Below are 21,305 nucleotides of genomic sequence, written 5' to 3'. Positions count from 1 at the left end.
TGTCTGTGTCTGTGTGTAAAACCTTCCCTTCACTATAAAACATGAATCCAGTCTCAGCTGTTCAATAGTTCCCTTTTCTCTATACACTTCCCCTTTGGGCATGTTTTCCAGTTATTCACATATGGTCTGCTTTTCCGACAGTCAGGCAAAACATACAATCTTTACAGTGTAAGAAATTTAGATTCTGCTAGAAGGATAGCATTACTTGAATTGAGACAAGTCCAAGATACAGACTGTCTCGCCAGAGTGTTGCATGCTCTAGTTATCTCCCACTTGGATTACTGCAATGTGCTCTACGTGGGGCTACCTTTGAAAGTGACCTGGAAACTACAACTAATCCAGAATGTGGCAGCTAGACTGGTGACTGGGATTGGCCGGGCCACTGAGACCATATTACACCGGTCCTGAAAGACCTACATTGGCTCCCAGTACACTTCCAAGCACAACTCAAAGTGTTGGTGCTGACCTTTAAAGCCCTAAATGGCCTTGGCCCAGTATACCTGAAGGAGCGTCTCCACCCCCATCGATCAGCCCAAACACTGAGGTTCAGCTCCGAAGGCCTTCTGGCAGTTCCCTCACTGCAAAAAGTGAGGTGACAGGGAACCAGGCAGAGGGCCTTCTCGGTAGTGGCGCCTGCCCTGTGGAACGCCCTCCCAACAGGTGTCAAGGAAATAGACAACTATCTGACTTTTAGAAGACATCTGAAGGCAGCCCTGTTTAAGGAAGTTTTTAATGTTTGAAGTTTTATTCTATTTTTAGTGTTCTGTTGGGAGCCGCCCAGAGTGGCTAGGGGAAGCCAGCCAGATGGGTGGGGTATAAATAAAATATTATTATTATTATTATTTCCTTGTTAATTGTCATAAAGAAACAAAACTAAAATTAAACTGAAGTCTTGACTTTTGGATTGGCTGATATGGGGAAGGAGGACAGCAGCAAAAGCCTCGAGTTCTATATTTACCACCAGAAAGGAAGTAGGTACTACCAGTGGGGGTGGAGGGAATGAGTATTACAAAGCACTGCAACAAAATTTAATTTCCAACTCTGCTTGTTTTGTCCAGCATTTTTATAGAGATTCCTATTTTCCCCACCAAATTTGTGGAATAATTTCACTGGAATGAGGTCATAGTAGAACTCACCCCCGCTCCCAGTAGTTTTACGGTATTAGAGACTATAATGTTATTATCTCCCTTTGGGGTAATGGAGTCCATTTTGAAACATGGGTGCTCAAGGGGCTTGCTAAAAAACTGATATGGGAATAGGGAGAAGGATTATTGGCAAAGTTCTCTGTTTTTCTCACATATGGACACACCCCTCAGGCAGGACTCCATCACTCCATCCCAGAGACATACAGGATCTATACAGCCATTTTTCCTTTTTTTTTAATAAAAAAGAAACAAGCAGACAAAACCCCACCAGTCCCACCGCCACTTTCCCCTCTGCACCCACCCCACTTCCCTCATCAAGGAGTGCAGCCTCCCTTTGTGGCTGATCCCAGAGTCAGTTTCTTGTGGAGACATCCAACCCCTAGTTCTCCTCAATCAAAGTTAGATCCAGATCGCTAAAGTCTGGTTGGAAGAGTGTCCTTTTGCTTGCTAAATTCCAATTTAGTCGCCGTGCCGCTTGTACTGCTGCTTCCTCTTCCTCCTCCTCTTCCTCACTTTCACTAAGAACCTGGGCACAGTTGCTGAGGGGACTACATGGAGCTGAAGGTGCTTGTGGGCTACAGCCCAAGAGCCATGATGAATAGCCACCTTCTTCAGATTTGTCCAGCTGACAGACGCCTCCTGCAAATGGTTTCTGTCAAATGTAACAAAACAAGTTTTTATATACCAATGCACCTTCCATACTTAGATTACATTATTCTAATACTGACAATTTATAACCATATTAATAATCACTTGCACTAGAGCTCTTTTAAGTCATAACTTGCCAAAGAAAAACACCACTCCCACTCCCCCCCCCCTGCTCTGGGTCATCTACCTGTGGGCAAGATTCCAGATAAGGCATGAAAAGCCACCTCAAAGCCTGTTCCAGGCTGCACAATGCAGTGCCCCACCTGCAGTGCCATCTACTACCACATGCAAAGGATCCTTATGATGTTAGTACTGTATTTTTTATTTTTTTAAATGTAGTTTAATGTTTCTTGTGAAAGCTGCCTTTGAAGTTATTTGTATCCTGAAAAGCAGGACATAAATAATTGTCATAAACAAATAATAAACTGAAGATGACGCAAGCTTCTGAAGGCTCACCGTTGGCTATGGATCTGAGCAGATGGGAGACAGACTTGAATTTTGAAAAACTAACTGCTCTCATTGCTGACCTAAGCTGACGAGTGTGAGACAGGCAATGTTATTCTAACAAAGCCTTCCTGAAGCACTAGCTTCACATATGTATTTCTGGTAGCCACCTTACTTTCCCCACAATATAATTATTTATTTAATCTGTCTTCTCAGACCATAGTAGACTACTGTTGAAGTTAATGGGGCTAAAGTCCCGAATGCTATTCAAACTACACTTTAATAATAATTAAGCTATCAGTGTTCATATTTGCTTTGCCCAAGGCAGAGGGAGTGGGAAGGCAGTGGCCATAACTGAATACCCCACACTGTGTATGGAGGATGCTATAATAGGAATGGGTGCTCTACCCAAACATTTCTGCCCTAACTCTATGTTTTGAATCTGAAAAAAACATGGAATGGTTGATGGATCTTCCAGCAATAATTGAACAACCAATTACTGCTGGTCAAATGTGAACTCTGTAGCAATAGGGACATAAAACAACAGTAGTTTCAGATGGAAACCGGTAATGTAAATGGCGGGGCCCATGGAGCAGGGTCTATTATCACTTCTGTATTTTGTGCAGCACCTGACCCAACATTACCAATAAACACAGAGTAACATGTTTTGTTGGCATCATTCAGAGAAATCTCGGTGTGGCTCCCAGCCCCCTTGCCCAGTGCTTGTAATCTCATCTCAACTATCTCATAACAGCAAATTGTTGTCAGAGGTTAAGGACAGAGGCAAGAGAAGCTGTGTGTGTGTGTGTGTGTGTGTGTGTGTGTGTGCGCGCGCGCGCTATTTTTATGTGACATAGCCAAATTCTGTTCTTTACTTCAGTAGATTACCCTTTTAATCTCACTGCACCCCAACATTTTCCCTTTCATATGTATCCTTAAGGCACTCAGATGGGAACAGTGCTTGCTTCCTTCCCTACCTGGTTCATCTTGTAGAAATCAAGCGAGGGCCTATGCCACCTCACATCCTCATCGTGGCGCCGCTTGAGACCAGATTTCCTGGTGTCCAAGTCACATGGTTGTGAGCGGCTGCGAGGGAGGCTGTGCTGGTGTCGAAGCAACTCTGGAGTGGAGGTGGTGGAGCTTCGCGGGGAGGGAAGGAATCTGACAGGTGACAGGGAGAAACGTCGTTGCAGAGGGTAGGGCTGCAAAGTCTCTCCAGTCTCCCATGATGTGCTTGCTGGCGATTCTCGGGATAGGGCCAGGCTGAAGAAAGGGGGGCTCCTGCCGCCGCCGCTGCCACTACCACCAGGACCATCTTGAACACACTGGTGAGAGGCACTGGGGGCAGGGTTGAAGCAAGGTCTGTTGGCTCCCTGGGCCAAGTTCTGGGCTTGTACTGCCAAAGTGTCCCCTCCACTGTTGTCCCGGCGTTTGACGTGTGTCCAGACTTTGGAGCCCAGGGGCCTCCAGACAGCCTGCCAACGGGAGAGGTCTTCAGGCACTGATAGTGAACGGCAGTGTCTTTTGGTGGGGGGCACAGAAGCCTTTTCTGAGACTACTGAGTTGGTGGCCAGTGTTTGGGATGTGAGGCTGTTCTGAGGACGGTTGTCTGAGCTGCAGGGGGGCAGGGGAAGGCTCAAGCTGGAGTGTTGGTAAAGACCTGTGCTGTCCTGAAGATGGATCTTTGGACAGGGAGCTAGGTCCCTCCATGAAGTTCCCTCTGCAAGAAATATCACAAGACAGAATTTGAAAGATGAAGGCTCTAATTAGCACCACAAGCCAGACAGCCAATTTATCATTTAACATGTGAGCAATCAGCACCCTTTGTTGCCTTATTTTTACTTTTTATTAGCACCATCACACATACAAAGTTTCAGAAGCTTCTACAACAGCAGTTGTAGAACAAACAACCATTCCAAGCCATTGTTAGATCAGAAATGGCCCTAACTATTCTACTATACTCAATTAAGATTTAAGATCTGGTTTAATCATCTTTGTTGTGTATCACTCTCCATTAAGAAGGAACCCACAATGACAACAAGATAGGGAAATGTTCTCCAGGATAACATTCCCCATTTGCTCCCCTTAGTTCCCTGATTATGATGCCCCTGGTTCCCCTTCTCCTGTGATGCATGAGGTCTTCACATTGAAGAAGCAATTCTCTTCTTTCAGTGTTAGATAGGAAGCACTTTTGGATCAGAGAAAGAGTAAAACGAGTGAGGGACAACATAAATTTTATTTAATACTTACACCCCTGTTACAGTTGGAGCAAGATGTTGGCGGGGAGCCAGATTAAGATATCCTACCTTAAAAAAATCTACAATTTATTCATTGCTTGATTACTACAGTTGGGGCAGTTCACTGAACAACTGTGGGAACCAATTAAAGGAATTTAATTCAAACCGAATAACAGTTGAAGAAAACAATTCCTGTTTTTTTCCAGGTTCTTCCATGTTTAGCACAACTGATGAATTTGGGGTGCTTTTCATGTCCACCCCCCACCCCCATTCATATTTAACACACATATAATAAAATAGCTGGAATATTTCTCTCGCCAACATCAGCACATAGTAAGATCTTCCAGCCACTTCCCTTCTTAGTCACGCCTTAAGAAAAGCAAGAAGCAGTCCTGTGTTTCACAACTGCAGTCCCTCCAGAAAGGCTGTGTTCATTTAATGACATTGTTTTTATAAGACTCATTTGTCTCTTAGAGGTGGTCAAAGCTGGTAGAAACAATAATCAAATGAGTTAGCCTCCAAGTCAAAAGCCAAGCTGTCTTGAAGTAAATCTAGAGAAGAAACCCCAAGTTGCCTATATAAAGAAGGTGGTGTTTTTTAAACGACAAGGAGCTAATATGGCTCATTTCATTCAAAAGCATACTGATTGCAAACTGAAATAAGAGGACTAATAAGCAAAAGCTAGAACCAAACATGCTGCACAAAGAGAAAGGAGCAGACACATGACAGGAACCTTGAGAAACACAAACCATGCTTTCCAACAAGACAGAAAGAAGTTTAAATATTCTGTAAATCCCACACGAAGTCACTCACATAGCCTATCTGAGCTCCAAAAGCATAACCATACTAGTCTGTAGCAGCAAAACTGAGTCCTGTTGAATCTTAAATGCCAACAAATTTATTGTGGCATCAAGTTTTAGGCTACAGCTCGCCAATATGTTGTGTAGAAGAAAAATCAAAGATAACCATGCTGGTCCATTAGGACTCCCAATATCTACAGGTGAGCAGTACCTTTTATTGGAACCAATTTTACCTCACTGAGGCAGATCTCCGTGTGTGTGTGTGTGTGTGTGTGTGTGTGTATTTAAATCTTCATCCTCCAATTGATGCACCTGATGAAGTAGACTTATGCCACGATACATATGTTAGAAGTCTGTAGCCTCTGAAATGGCCTTCTTCAGACACTCCATTAGAGCAATTATTATGCAGAAGATAAAGCTCTTTTAGCTCAGGTTAATGCAGCTGAATATCCTGACAGCCTATTATTGTCCCGTATCAAGCAGGTATAAGCTAACAAGTTTAAAGCCAAGGTACTTTGTTTTGTAAGTCAGCCTGGAAACTTGCTTAAAGGATAAGGTGGAAACTTCTGTAATAAATAAATCAGATAAATAAAATGGCCCATCATGCTATAGCTGAACCAAGAAAACACACTCGCCACCAACACCCACAAAGTCATTATTATGTGGAAAATATTCTAATTCTAAGCCTACAAAGGAGTCACAGTCAGATTGCTGTACAATATGGTTCTAGTACAAGTGACCAGAACAGTCACAGGAATGACTCACTTTGGCAGGGAACACACGCTTTCTTTAATGTGCCTTGCAAAGAAAACGTGCTGCAAACAAAAATGCTATTTTAAAATAAGTGACTAGAAGCTATTCTACTCAAGGCTCAGTACACTGATTGTACAATGTAGGTTTCCTACATTGATCGGAAACGCAGTTCTTTATTTTAAGAGCTACAAAGGATCCAGGAATACACTTTGATAGCTTACAGTTTTATGACATACAGCTGAGATTAATTACGTACCAAAATTCTATATGGGCCAATTGCAGTAAGAGTCAACAGACCTGATGAAGACAGCAGCTAGTATTTTTTTAAAATTAAGATTATCCACCTGGCATCCATTCTTCCTCCATGCATAATCAAGCACATCTATAATTCAAGTGCCAAAATCAAGTTATTTATCAGAGTATGTATACTGCCAATGTAATTATGCTACAACGTAGTTTGTATCAAGAGTTAATTATTAGTGCTACCTATCCTGAAGTGTTTACATGACCAGAATACCAGTGGTGGTACTTGGCCACATACGTAAACTGCTTTGATCAAACGGTATATACATTTTAAAATAAATAAATAAATAAATAAATAAATAAATTTTTAATATAGGCAGCACCCAGTATGCATATAGCAATATTAAGCTGTATTAGATTTGATTTTATAGTTTAGACAATTTATATCTTAGATAAAAGAATCTTAGTGGTTTGCAACATTTTAGATAAAACGGTGGTGGTTGCCAGTTCAAAAATAAAGACAGAAAAATGAGATGGGAGCATTAGCAGGATAATTTTTTAAAACTACTAAATAGAACACCACTTCTTCACTGGATCTCTTTCCTTCCACTCGTCAGAAGCATAATGACATTTCTTTACTGAAAACAGCCATTCCTGTTATTTATTGGGATATCCTCCTGCATTTAACTCTGTTAAATTCTCGTTATTAAAACTAAACCACAGCTGGCCCTTTATTTGCACCAAGCTTTCACTTAAAAGTGGAGATGGTATCACAAAATACATGAGCTCTAGGAGACCTGGAAAGCAAGCTAATCTTATTAACTGTGAGCTGCATATAAAGGACATCAGACGATAAAAAGGACAGACAAAAGAGAAATGGATGTAGGCACAAAAGGTGGAAGTCCAGCCAGACGCTCTTACCAGGCGCTATCTGGAAGGGGCTGCCACAGCTGGCCACATCAGCATGATCAGGCAAAGGCTAGGGAGGAAACACAAGAAGTCACCACATCACAGCAAGGACCAGCATCTCATAAGCACCTCTGGATCTCTAATTCCCAACTTGTGGCCTACAACAGAAGAGTGGTACCAGCTGTGGGATTCTACCAACATTCAGATATCTTGCTGTATCTCAGTATTGGAGAACTTGTGGCTCTTCAGATATTGGTGGACCATGATGCCATTCACTTCCCACCATTACTCATACTGGCTAGGATTGATACAAGGTGGAGTCCAACAACATCTGGAGGACCACAGGTCTCCCACTCCTGGACCTATCTGAATTCCTTGGATCCTATGACCCCCACCTCCCACCCCTGCCATTATTAGTAGCAAATCTTCAAGCTTTCCCCACGGAAAGCTTCCAAAACTTACTTTAACCTGAATGTGGAAATCAAAGTTCAGAGGGGCAAAATAACCAAATGGAAACTCTGATTTGCTCAAGCTTAACTACCAGTCCTTTCCATGGTGCTGCTCTTACAGTCATCCACAAGCTACTATGCTACAGAGGTTCTACACCAGGCATAGGCAAACTCCGGCCCTCCAGATGTTTGCGACTACAATTCCCATCATCCCTGACCACTGGCCCTGTTACCTAGGGATGATGGGAATTGTAGTCCCAAACATCTGGAGGGCTGGAGTTTGCCTATGCTTGTTCTACACAGATTTAAACTGCTCCCTTTATACCATGCCTAAACTATTCAGTATCAAAAGCCCGAGGATACTTCACTCTCATTAGAAAAAATGTGAGAAGACACACCAATAAATTAATGTTTTAGATTATGGCCACAGAAATAATCTAAATTTGCACTTAGCACTATTTTCCTCTTTCATTCTATCACTGGAAGCCCTCTGAGACAAGGACAATGTAGTATTTGTCTGTATGTCAGCTCCCTTAATATAAGGAGAGCTAGACACTAAATACTGTACCACAGGCCACCATAAATTAAGATGCACCACTTCTACCTAAAGCAATGAGCGATCTCATCAAATCTCTTGCTTGACAATAACCCATTAAACATACCTAACAAAACACCACAGCAAAGAGTTATGGAAGGATTAATTCTTGTCATCTTTGCCTCCATGGGTTGTTTCCAAATGTTGATAGAGTAGCGTGCCTCTGCACATTATCCATGTTTAAAACTTGAAAGGCTGAAGTCCCTTGTTCTCCAAACCACTGACTCTCTGCTACAGAGCTTCCTCTGCTCAAACATCATTATGCTTTTGGACTGTGCCTTCCCCTGCAAAAGCTTCATTAGGCCACACATCCCATTCTTAGAAGTCTACACCTCAATGTTGCAGAAAAGTCAAGTTCTGTAACTGGCTGCAACTTTGTGCAGTTTTAACTTTTCTTCTGGGCAATATTTCTAGGCAACAGATTAGTGCATCTTTAACTCATATTGAGGCAAAAAACTTATTTCCATGGACTCCAGATCCAAGATAAATCAGGAAACGCATGCTTCATATTTCACCATGTCATTCTCTTTTTCATTAATTTTTGCTACAGCAGCACATTGCCTTTCATTTTCCAAGTCAGGGCAGCTCTCCTTAGATTACAGGGATAGATTAGAGAGAGGATCCCTTGGTACAGTTTATCTTATCCCCATTAAGAAAAAATATGGAGAAAGTGTACTGGGAAACACTTTACATTTAATAAGGACTGGGGTGATTGGAAAACAAGGACGATAGAACACATGCACATGAGTGAGAAACTGGTGGGGGAACTTGGAAACTGCAGGTCAGTTTCCCTTGTAAGTGATATTCCACAGTCCTCAAACAGTAACATGCTAAAAAGAAGAAAATAATATGGGATTTACAGATAATAGTAAAAAAAAAGGCAAGCTCCCAGCGCAGTAGAATGCTTGAGTAATATTCTATAAAGCAAAGAAATATACCAGTATCTTCTTTATTCCTCCCCAATACTCTTACTCTTTCCATCACTGCCCTGTGATGTATTGTAAACCAACCTGTGATCCTCAGATGAAGGGCTGCATAGAAATTCAGTAAGTAAATAAATAAATCACCTTCCAAAGGAGTGACCTTTACCCTCAGTCATTCAATGGCAAACGAGCCTTTGACCTTTACCTGTTCAGAGCAGCAACAGATATAATGCTAACCTGAGGCATATCTGTAGTCATCTGTAGCAATAACTTCAGACCATACCTGTCCCTCACTTGTCCTTGAAAACAGGAAATTATGGAACTAGCATGGGAAAAACAAAAAAAACCCACCCATTCTCTTGCTCTCACAGAAAGAAAGAAAAATCAGTATGTGGGTAATTTTGATAAGCCCCTTGAAAACACCAGATAGGCAATGTGATGTAGTGGTTAGAGTACTGCACTAGAGAGACTAGGGTTCAAACCCCCACTTAGTCATGAAGCTCACTGGGTGATCTTGAGGCAGTCACTTTCTCTTAGCCTAACCTAACTCATAGGATTGTTCTGAGGATAAAACATGTTGCTCAACAACTCCAGGTGAGCACCCAGGAAGTAAAGGGCCCCTGTGGCAAAGGTATAAATTGGTGCATTACTCACAAATCACTTTACTGTAGCACCTAATCACGTGATGGGGTGCCAAGTCTCTTACTCTTCTAGCATTAAACAGTAACCTTCTGAACACTAAAAGACAAGGCATGCAGTATATGCAACTTGGCTTGCATCGCCAAAATATGACTGGGTGAGGGGAGGAGAGTTACCATCTCCCAAATATGTCCAACCAAACTTCGCAGTACAGCACAAAGTTCAATTTGGGATGGGAAAAGTTGGCCAGAGTTGAATGTCTATATCTGGTATTGAAGACCCAATAACAAATTGGGATTCTCTGCATGTACCAGACACTCTCCCTGTTTGAGCTGACAGAGGTGGTCAGTGTGGCATTGAGAACTGCACAGTTTATGGTTTGGGGAAACTTTAATAGCCCCACCAAACCTAATTGAGGTTGATTCAACACACGTAGGATGACAAATTTGGAAGCTAGTCTTCTATACAAAACAAAGAGGGAAACATCTGCAGGTGAGGGAGTTGTTCTTGGTTCTGTTGCGTTGGCCACTTCATTACATGATCAGATTTGACATTCAGGCTGTCTGTAATCTCCACAGAACCTGATTAATTTCAATGGTTTTCTGTAATCACTGGAGATTTTCTTAAAGGTCTAGCTGATGGTCCTGCCAAGGCTCTGGTATCTGCTTGGAATGAGGAGATCACAACAGCAGTTCATGGGATAGCTCCCAAATATCCTTGACCTGATTTGTATAAGCATGTCAGCTCTGTGGTATTCCAAGAAGCTAATGGTGATGAATCATCTGAACCAACAATTAGTGTGTAAGTGACAGAAAACATTCAACAAATATGACCAAACACAAATGAGAGTTAATTTACTTCTCTGCCACCACTGCATTTGTTCAACATCATCCACCACAGCTGTTTCTGGTGATGAGCAGACTCCTCAGTGGAGGCTGAGTGATGCAAGATGTAGAGCCTGAGTTTGCTGTTTATTTTGCAGATAAAGTAACTTGCACCTGTGCCAACTTGGGTGTAATAACTGTGATAGAGTCCAAGACTATGAGCCTCTATGAGAGTCATACTATGATTATCACCACCTCGCACCAAACTGAAGACATATACAAGCTGCTTGGAGAGTTGAGGCCCACCACATATTCCCTTAACCCTTGCCCATTTTAGCTAGTGAAATCTGCCAAGGCTAGGCTATGCAATCTGAACTTTGGAGGTGATTCAGCACCTTTATCAGGGAATACTGTGGTCACTGCTACCTTGAAATAGGCCACGGTGAGGCCACTTTAAAGGCAGTTTAGAAACTTCAAATGGTGCAAAATGCAACTGCCCAAGTATTGATGAAGGTCAGGTGGTTAGAGCAAGCAACAACTATATTGCACCAATTACACTGATTAATAGTGCATTTCTGGGCTCAATTTAAAGACCCAGCAATTACCTTTAAAGTCCCAAACCAGGTGTGGTGAACACATGGATCATGCCAAAAGCAGTATCTTCCCCTTAAGGTACTTGGTGTCAGGTACTCAGTTCTACTGTAACATCTCTATAAATATGGAGACATCACTCCTGCCTAATGAAACTATTAGCCAATGACAGCCTACCAATTTACCTTCATAGACATTATCATGTGGAGATCAGTTCCATAGGTTAACTACATGTAAATGTAGAATGGAATCTCTCTCCTTAAGCAGTGTATAGATAATAATCTCTGAGAAGAAAGATTGCCTACTACCATGGCAATAACTCCAACCCAGCAACAGTAGCTCCACAATTGTAGAAAAGTAATGGGTAAGAGGGGGAAGGAAGCAATTGTCTTTATTTTTTATCAATTCTTATAAGTGTAAAATCACAGCCCTTTTCTTTAACCCCAAACACATCACTGGATTGGTGAAATTGACTTTGAGGAGAATAGAAGCAGCTTTTGGTCTACTCGGTTTTACTGCTAAGGAAAAGATGATGTTCTTGAATGCCAGGGTACTGCTGAAAGAAGCAGAACCCTCACTTTGAGATGTCTACCCCAACACACCACATTCATATTTGCATAGATACTTACTCATCTGTTCATCTGCTTAAGAACTTTTTTTAAAATTCCAAATCTCCTCTGGCCATGGAGAAGCAAGGAAACTTGGGAGTGGGGGTGGGGAATATAAGCTGTTTCATGGGTCACAACCATGGCCATAACAAGAGGTGCCCATAACAATCACCAGAATAAGTGTTCTTACTTATTGTAGAAGTGTTAGCCATGTTCCCAAGAGCTGGTTTTAGCTTTGCCAAGGTAAAGATCAAAACAGAAAATCTGTAAGGGTGATTGGCGGTAGGGCACTAAACAAAATATATGTACTACTGGCAGTGCTAGCTCTGCAGAACACCCCTCTCTCCCAAGCCAATATAGCAGGCTGCTGGTTCACAACAAAACTAATGCTGTTGGGACTACAACTCCCATTCACCCTTGCCAACATAGTCAATGATCAGGGATAATGGGAGCTGTTGTTCAAGAAGATCTGGGGAAGACCATGTTGGTTACTCCAGCTTAGACTGCCACAAAGTACTTGTACTAGCCCAATAGATTTAATAAATTAGTCTTTGAATAGCAGATCCTCATGCCATATCAAAAGCTCTGTTGGAACCTCCCCTCAGTTTCAAAAGCAGTTTGGCATGCAGTATGGGCAGAAGACTGTTATGGGCAGGGAAGACCCAAAGTATACTTAGGCAATCAGAATTAGTTATTTGACTCCTGGTCATAGGCAGCAGCAGCTGCTTGAATCACAGCGTAGCAATCTCTCCAATCTTTCATTTATTAAAATGAGGCAACGGGTGAATTCAAGGTCACTGAGGAAATCATTCCACCACTGCAAGCATTTTTGCTTGCCCAGCAGAACAATCTTCCCTCTCTTCCACCCTGTGTACTGTTCTGGGGGTTCTCCCAACCTCCAAAGTGGATTTGGAAGAGGCATGGGGGAAGGGGAGCCCTGCTGCACTGGCAGGAGTTCCTGAATTGGTTTCCACGAACAGAACAAGTTAGTTGAATGTGGCCCTATGGTTCAAGATAAAAACAAACATTATTTCTTCAACTGATTTGAAAATTATCAAGATGCAAGGCAAGGCAGGGCAAATCTTACCAGGCTGATGCTGAAGGATGTGCATTTCAATTCCTCCAGGCTTTGTTTCTGTAGCTGTTCAGTTATCAAGGTGATCATGGCTTCTTACAGAGGCCAGGCACCAGAACCCTTGAGAGACTCCAGCTCCTGCCACCTGCCACCCTTTCGCCTCCCTCAGCAAGTCCAGCCGCATTCAAGCATCACCATCACATCTGCTAAGTTGTTGTCTTCATACATGCTAGCCATACTCCATCTCATACTCAGGAACCCTGCAAAAGACAGGCATTAATTAAGGAAGGCATATTATATCATCTCATACAACCACCTTATTCTCTCCAAATCTGCTGTTAAAAAATAAACATGCATATGTGTGCAATATATGTATACCACCAAGACACAAGTTAAACAAGCTTAGATAAGGCTCCAACCTCCATAGCTAGCATCATATTTTAAAATATTACATCTTTACCCTGCTTTTGCTACCAGGAACACCAAGCAGCATATAGGGTCTGTTCCCCCTACTCTATTTTATCCTCAGACCTCCCCAGTGAGGTAGGTGAAAGCAACAAGATAGTGATGGACCAAATGTCAGCCAGTGAGCTTCTTAGCTGTGTGCGGATTTAGTTCAAACTCTATAACTTAAGCCAAGGAGACTACTGTATATCATCACACTGGCTGTCCAACTTTTTCCCCCTGCATGTTGATTTTATTTCAGCACTCTCAGAAAGCCCCAACCATGTGATATCTTATTTCTGTAGTACAAAGAGTCAGGACTCCATCCTCAGTTTTTCCTTCTGGTTCCTTGAATAAATTGATGCCTTACCTTATTCTTCAAATTATCTACAATACTTAAAGGCTAGTGTCTGGGATTCTTAAATGTATCATAGTAAAACATACAATGTTCCATAATAAGGAAACAGAACTTAGTATTGTGAGCAAAATCTAAATCAGATGCAAAGCCTACCTAATTTAATCTCTCATTATCAGCGCTCAGTACATTAAAAGTCAACATCTACTCTGAGCAAGCTTGATCATTTGCCACTGCCACCTTTCTCCCAGCGTGAACTTTCCCTCTTGATGTGGATAACCAATCCCTAATGTTCAAGCTTTGCTAACTTATCTCAGAATGCTAAAGTGATGGTTGTATTGTAAATAGCTTACTAGAAATAGATAAGGCAAATTAACTACAGTATTTCACTGAACACCTCTTATTCTGTGCAGGTTAATACTTATACGTCTCCTAAACACTCTCACAATGTGCTTTACAAAACCAAGATCAGCAGCCCAGAAGCTCTACTATAGAGTAAAATAAGGCAACAAAGGTAAGAGGTTATAGCCTAATAGAGAGCTGACCCACTGAAGTTAATGCACCTAAGTTAGTCATCTCTCTGTTTTGAGTATGACTAATGTTGACTACAACCCAGGCTACTTATGATGTTCATTCGTCATCTAGGAAAAGCAAATTACTATACATACCAATTTATATAGCACTTTTTGGTATGTGAAGACTGAAATTCTACACACACTTTAGCTGGAAGTAACTCCTTAAACTGTCCAAATTACTTCTGAATAGATATGTATAGGATTACAGTATAAGTGGTTACAATCTTCACAGTGTGGTGATTCCCACTTAGTTCAAAGGGGTTTATACTCAGTTATGTGGGTATAGGATTGCAGTCTCAATGCATATTTATACATACACACAAACTCATACAAATGACTCTTACTTTTTCCAAAAATAGTAGGAGAACTAACTAGTCCTAAAACCAAAGGGAAAGGTAAAAGGTAAAGGTAAAGGTACCCCTGCCCGTACGGGCCAGTCTTGCCAGACTCTGGGGTTGTGCGCCCATCTCACTCAAGAGGCCAGGGGCCAGCGCTGTCCGAAGACACTTCCGGGTCACGTGGCCAGCATGACATCGCTGCTCTGGCGAGCCAGAGCTGCACACGGAAACGCCATTTACCTTCCCGCTAGAAAGCGGTCCCTATTTATCTACTTGCACCCGAGGGTGCTTTCGAACTGCTAGGTTGGCAGGCGCTGGGACCGAACAACGGGAGCGCACCCCGCCGCGGGGATTCGAACCGCCGACCTTTCGATCGGCAAGCCCTAGGCGCTGAGGCTTTAACCCACAGTGCCACCCGCGTCCCTTACCAAAGGGAAAAGAGGACTCCAAAGACAATGTGTGAAAAGGATTAGTTCAACAAGATGGACTTGCTGTGGAGGGGAGGGGAGTAGTTCACCAAAAACTATGCTGTATTTGTTTCAGGTGAAAGGAACTGGCAGTCCATTTCTTAGTTTAGTCCAGAAAAAACCAAGCTGAGAAAAGTCAGGTGGCTTGCTTCCTTGAAAATCTTAGTTTTTCTAAGTACTGTATTACATCCCTTCTTTGTTACCTCAAAATAGAAGTTCATTTTAAAATTGCCTCTCTAGGGCCTCCTTGCTGCACCTTTGTCTTCCACTCTACCCTTTCTGAAATCATACATTAAGCATTACAACACAATTTACAATAATTGTGGGAAAGAGTGTGGCTCCATAGATTTACCAAGCTGCTCACACACTTTCATCCATTTCTAGTCCTGTCTCTGCCTCTTCATCAGTTATTGTCCTCCCCATTATCTGTTCTAGACTGCAAGATTCTTCAGGGCAGGAGCTGGGGCCTATCTACATTTTTGCTTATGGAACTCAGTAAACTAAAATATACTCCAGTGGTGCTCTCTAAGCATAATAACAAATACATTTTCAAAACTTCACAATATTATTTTCTGTATGCTCTTGATAAGGTGGGGTGTACTTTTTCCTCTACTACTTTTTACAGATGCCAGAGCACTTTCTGACCATAAATCTAGTAAGGCTGCAGTCCTATGCATTTTGCTAGGGATTGAGTGAATGTGCATAGGACCACGCTGCACACAGAGAAATAGCTTAATTTTGCCACTTCCAATTTACACAAGCAACTTGGTCAACAATTAATATTTCCCCTGGCATACACTGCATACATTGAAGGCTCCTCATAACTTTCTCTGAACTTAAAATACTCCATAGACTCTGTTCTAAAGAGATTCTGCCAGGAACAATTTCTTTCCCCACGTTAATCCTGGTTAATTTAGCAGCTGATAGCATGCAAAAGATTTGCATCTGAAAGACGGAAGTTCAAGCCCCTGCTCAGTCATGAAGCCTACTGGGTGGCCTTGGATAAGTCAGTATCTCTCAGTAACAACCTAACTGCAGGACTGTTGTGATGAGAAAAGATAAAAAGATGAACTGTAATCCACCCTGGGCCTCAAGGATAGGGTGGGAGAAGTCTGCAAGAATAACTAAGAACAAGTCTCCTAGGATGTGCCCAAAATCTTGTGGCTGTTTTTCACTGTAAAGAACGTGCTAGAATTATTTTTATCCTTCATGTATTGTCCTCAGGCAATTAGTTATAATACTTTGCTATGCATCTTCCTCCACGCCTACTTATTCTAATAGCTTCAGGCCACAAGCCTTTAGAAAACACTGATCCACCAAGCCCCATTACCAGACACCTTAAAACTAGTGTAGAAAAATTTCCAACAGCTTAGCAAAGTGTTGGGTTTTCATTGCAGCTGCTTCCCCTCCTCCAGTCCTACATGATGCGCCCAAGACTCGATTCCTTCGTTTATATAGCGATCTAATTATTTTTTTAAAAAACCCCAAACACAAGCAGGCCTTAAGCAACCTCGAGCCTGTGCGATAGGGAGACAGCGCGAGACTCCATGACAGGATTGTGCCATGCAGTGCGATTCTGCTGTGTTTTTAAGAATGGGTCCCGTCAACCTAGTTTTAGGAATGCATCCACAGGGGACGCAATACCTAACAAAGCAGAACCATCCCAGCCTCCGCGGAGGGAACCACTCCCCCCCTTTCTCCACCAAGGCCCTCCATTCCACCCCAAATTCCCATAGATTCACGCGCTCCCTTGCACGCCCAGGCAAGCCCCTGAACCCACATCTTCCGCCGAAACCCCAACGTTATCCAATCCAGTGAAGCAAGCGCCCATAACGTAGCAAAACAAAACAACCTCTGCCTTGCAGGGTTCCTTTTTTCCCTTTTTTTCTTTTATGACAACAGGAGACGTCTGTAACCAAGGCACCTCACAAAGACAACCCCCCTCCCTCGCCGGAGACTCCCAAGATCCCCACCCCATAAACACACACACACACACACACCTGGAACCACCACAATCCCCCACCGCGCGCGCACACACCCCACAAATTTCAGCATTACACCCACCCGAGCTCCGCAGCCCCCCCCCCTTTTGCCACCTTTCGCGATACCCACCGCGCCAGCTGAAGGCGGCGGCAGAGGCGGCGGCGGCGGCTCCAGCACCTCCTCGCGGGGCCCGCAGCCAGGCAGTTGTGCGCCCCCCTTTCTCTCTCGCGCCCCCCACCCCCGATTCTGAACAGCCCCGAGACCACCCGCCCGCCGCGTGTGTGGGGAGACCTCGTTCCTGGGCTCCCCCGACACGCCAGCATCCACCGGCCCTCCCTGGTCCAGCTGCCGCCCCCAACCCGGCGGCCAGGGCTCCCAGCCCCACCACCACCACCCCGCCAGGAGCCTCTGCTCCCCCTTCGGTCGGGAGTGGATCGACCTGCTCAGGACAAACCACCCAACTCACAAGGGGGGCGGTGAAGCCCCATAGATCAGCTGCAGCCCACAGGGGAATTTCAGGAAGGGGCTCGCCTCTCCGCAACAACCCACTACGATCCCCTCTTGCAGCAACGCGGGGACTTGGCTTTCTGTCGTCCTCGGTTGCCCCAACGCTAGCCTCCTCTTCTCCCCCTTCTACGGACCGTACCAAGTGGCAAAGCATGACGGGATATGTAGTTCGAAGTGAGGCTCTGGGAGAATAGCGTTTTACCCCTTCCTCTGGCTCATTCCTTCTATGGCCCAGAGGCATTTTCCACTTCTTAATTTAAGCCAGCCTCGGTTACAGAATAAATACCTTTCAGCGAGAGGGCTCCGCCTCATAAAATGTGAAATATATTGTTACTAAACATATATATACCCCAATGATGTCAAGAGTCCCTTTCTTTCTCCACCTGAGCTCTTTATTAGCCAACCTGGCCAGCCACCTGAAACTGAGCAATAACGCTTCTGGGACCACTGCTTGCATTGAGCCCTGGCCCCTCATAACACAAGCAGTATTTCTGGAACTACCTAGACCTAAGTATGCCTGACCAACTTTTGGCAAAGTTTGACAGGTTGTAGCTGCAGATCAACTGATAAAACCTATGAAACATGTTTTGTGCCCTGATTCACCAGCTGCAACACATATAGAGAAGAGAATGGCATATACTGAGAGAGCGACCAGCTGGAGGTGCATAATCAGAAAAGTAAAAGTCCTGTTTTCGTAACCAAGCCACACTCATGACTAAATGATAAATGAATAGGGGCAGTCATATACTTAGGTCACAAGCAGGCATGTGTAACCTGTGGCTCATGAGATGCTGCTGGACTCCCAGCTCCAAGCAGCTTGGGCAATGGTCAGAGACAAACCAGTTCTAGTCCAACAATATATGAGGTGCCCCAAGGTTTCCATCCCTACTCTACAGCTTTTCCCTGCTGTGGGGCGGGGGGAGAGCAGGTAGCTCTTCATGGTGCACTTTTTTCCATTTTAAACAGAAAGAGGCCAAGGTTTATGCATTTGATAGGACCCCCTCCAAACACACACACACAAAAAACAACCCTTAGTCCCTTACTAAGCTTCATACTTATAAATTCTCTACCTCCCACCCAAGGTTTGGGGATGATGTTCTCACCTAAGCAACAGAAGGATCTGAACTGAGACCAAGTACAAAGGAGGCTTTCCTCACGCCACTGTACTTGTGTCAAGTAGATCTAAACAAGCCAGGCCAATGAGGAACTCATTGATAAGCTGATCCTGGGTGCTTACCTTCTAAAGTAATTCATGCTCAAACTTTTCATCTTTGGTTATCATCTCCCCCCTTTCCCCCCTCCAATGCAAGGTACTGTCACCAAGTATTCCACTTCTGGAATGTACTTTACTGACTTTACATCCTCCACCCATGCTTCAACAATAGAAATGTCAATGATACAAACAGGGCTTCTTCAAAGTAAGTGGGTGAAGCAGAGGCAGTAACAAGTGCTCTCTGTGTGAAAACTGTATAGAGCAAATTACTCAAGAATGGAAATAGATTAATGTATTACAAAATATTGCAGCAATCTAGGGAAGCAAGAGTTGGCCACAGTGGGAAAAAGCTTGAAGATAGCTCAGGTTCCCACTCTCCACTTCTTATTTCATTTTAAAGATGCTGCCTCTTCTAGGGCATCAGGTGCTTTGGGTTTCCAGAAGATATGATTCACACCCAGAAGCAGTATGGATGATCTTCTGTATCTTCCATAAAGTTATCATCATGACACAGCAAAGCAGAAGAGTGGTCAGAAGATGACAAACCAGCAAACTAAAACCAGAAGAGACAGTGTTAAATGAGTAGTCTAATAAAATGAGATTTCGTAGTTAACAAACCTTTTTTCCCATTTAAAGTTATTTTCCCCACCCCACCTGTCATTGAATCGCACATGAACATCTAGAACTCTACAGTTTATGTTTATTTAAAAAAAAACAACCGCCAAGTTTATTTGTATTTTATCGGTAAAACAGAACAGCTGCACTTATTGGATAGGAAGAAGAAATGTAAATTCCACCTTAACTATAACTTCATATAAGTGTATCAGTCCATAAATGGTCATGTGGTCTAATCCATCCTTCCTTGAGAGTGCATGAAATAAAGCCAAACCATTTTCTCTTAAAAGTGTCTTTTTTTCTTGTTACTCCTGCGTTCTCTCATTCTGTTAGTTAACTTGTCCATTAGGGCTAATTCCCACAGCTGTGCCAGTCACATTTCATACAAGTCCATGTTCAATGTCCTCCAGTTTTTAGCTGCTGTCATAAGCTGCATAGTAAGTTCTTTAAAAGGTAAGCCATCAGTTATAAGGGTATCAGGTGCTATAGCTATTTGTTATTTGGTTGTGAAAGACCAGTTCCCCAAAGGAGGACACTAAGGAGCCTATCATTTGTGGAAAAAGGAGGCTGGCCACAGGTGCTGCAACAGGTAGCTGGGCAAGTTGCATCTATTAGTAGTGAAGATTACATGCACCACCAGTAAGTTAATTTGAGGGCCTATTTTAGTGAACTCTAGCGGAGGAGGAGCGATTGGAGAACATGTCCAAAATTTTAATCCAAGAGATCTTGTCTATAGAGTCACCAATAATATCTCATTCCCAAAGGGTTTTCAATGGTAGTGAAGATTTTGTACAGAACTGTGATAGAGAACTTGTAGTTTAAGGAAATTATGCTTTCCCCCAAATCCTATGAATTATTTTTTTAATTCAAGTCAAAATATTTTGTTCTTTTAACCAGTGCTTTTTTTCTAAAAAAATGTTTAGGGGTACTCTCATTTTCCTACTCATATTGAAATACTGCCCCCCAGTGAGGCCAAACTTAGATTCACAAAATGATTAGGGATATGCATACCCCTGCATCCCCCCAGGGGAAAAAAAGCACTGTTTTTAACTATGGCAAAATAAAGCTATAAGGAGCACAACTGAGTAATGTTAAATACCTGCCCATGCAAGACTTATTTACAAAGTTTTTCCAGGGTCCCTTGGGCAACAAGCCAGTCATTTGAAAGAGCAGGCAGAGGACCCACCAGCTCCTGCCTTGCAAGCAAACAGAATTTCATTCACACTGAACCAGGCAGCAGATAGCATTAGATGTCTTTCGATCCCAGACCAGGCATAAGGAACCTGTGTACAATTCTCGAACCATGGTTGATAATAAGTAACATTTAGAGGCCAAGAAGTCCCACGTTGTCCTGGACGCCAAGGATGAAATCTCCCCGCTATGATAACCATACTGAAAGAGAAGTGTATGGCTTCTCTCTTCATCACTGATGGTAACTGAACTCAAATGACTAAATTCTTCTTCACCACATACACCTCTGGGGAGATCACCAACTGCCAGAATATAGGCAATGATTGAAATCCACTAAAATATAAAGTTGGCTACATCTTTCTCACTTCTATATCACAGCAGTATTTCTCCCTCTTATCAATGCACATGTGACCACCACCACATAGGCATTCACACAACAGTGTACAAAAATACTCCCAGACTTTGATAAGCCCAAGAGCCATTTGCTCTCAGCAAGGAGCACAAGAGCTGTGTTGACAATTAACCCTGTCTCCATGGTGATAAGGAATACCAGGGAGAGAGCCTACATAGACTAGGCCCGCAATTCCTGAAGAGTGTGTTAAGATTGCTTTATAAATGGGTCACGGGGCTGCTGGCAGTGAATGCTCCACAATGAAAAGGTAGTTACTTTCTAATATGGAACCAAGGTTCAACAGGAGTATGTCAAAGAATGAATTCCATTAGCAAGTTCTCTA

The 21,305-nt window shown here is 43.1% G+C and overlaps 1 protein-coding gene and 1 long non-coding RNA gene across 6 annotated transcripts; both read right to left on the bottom strand.

Annotated features, from left to right (window-relative positions):
- Positions 1 to 1,363: 1,363 nt before the first annotated feature.
- FAM53C (family with sequence similarity 53 member C) lies at positions 1,364 to 17,614 on the bottom strand. 5 transcript variants are annotated; one of them, XM_081900352.1, is made up of 5 exons: positions 17,595 to 17,614; positions 12,896 to 13,143; positions 7,192 to 7,249; positions 3,215 to 3,957; positions 1,364 to 1,797 (listed from the first exon to the last, which is right to left on the bottom strand). In XM_081900352.1, the coding sequence occupies exons 2-5, from the start codon at positions 12,971 to 12,973 to the stop codon at positions 1,525 to 1,527; spliced, it is 1,152 nt and encodes a 383-aa protein (XP_081756478.1). In that variant the 5' UTR covers positions 12,974 to 13,143; positions 17,595 to 17,614; the 3' UTR covers positions 1,364 to 1,524. The 5 variants fall into 5 exon arrangements, with proteins under 5 accessions (XP_081756478.1, XP_081756476.1, XP_081756475.1 ...); XM_081900350.1 differs by lacking the exon at positions 17,595 to 17,614 and adding an exon at positions 17,512 to 17,534; XM_081900349.1 differs by lacking the exon at positions 17,595 to 17,614 and adding an exon at positions 17,175 to 17,451.
- A 1,428-nt stretch (positions 17,615 to 19,042) lies between these two features.
- Positions 19,043 to 20,615, bottom strand: LOC309363187. Its single transcript, XR_014165292.1, has 2 exons — positions 20,480 to 20,615; positions 19,043 to 19,318 (listed from the first exon to the last, which is right to left on the bottom strand). It is a non-coding gene; the product is annotated as an uncharacterized lncRNA (long non-coding RNA).
- Between the last annotated feature and the right edge of the window lie 690 nt (positions 20,616 to 21,305).

The sequence above is a fragment of the Podarcis melisellensis genome, assembly GCF_964234715.1.
Source record: "Podarcis melisellensis genome assembly, chromosome: 2".
NCBI lineage: Eukaryota > Metazoa > Chordata > Lepidosauria > Squamata > Lacertidae > Podarcis > Podarcis melisellensis.
Note: the sequence above shows the minus strand (reverse complement) of the source record. Positions and strands in the feature narration are given on the sequence as shown.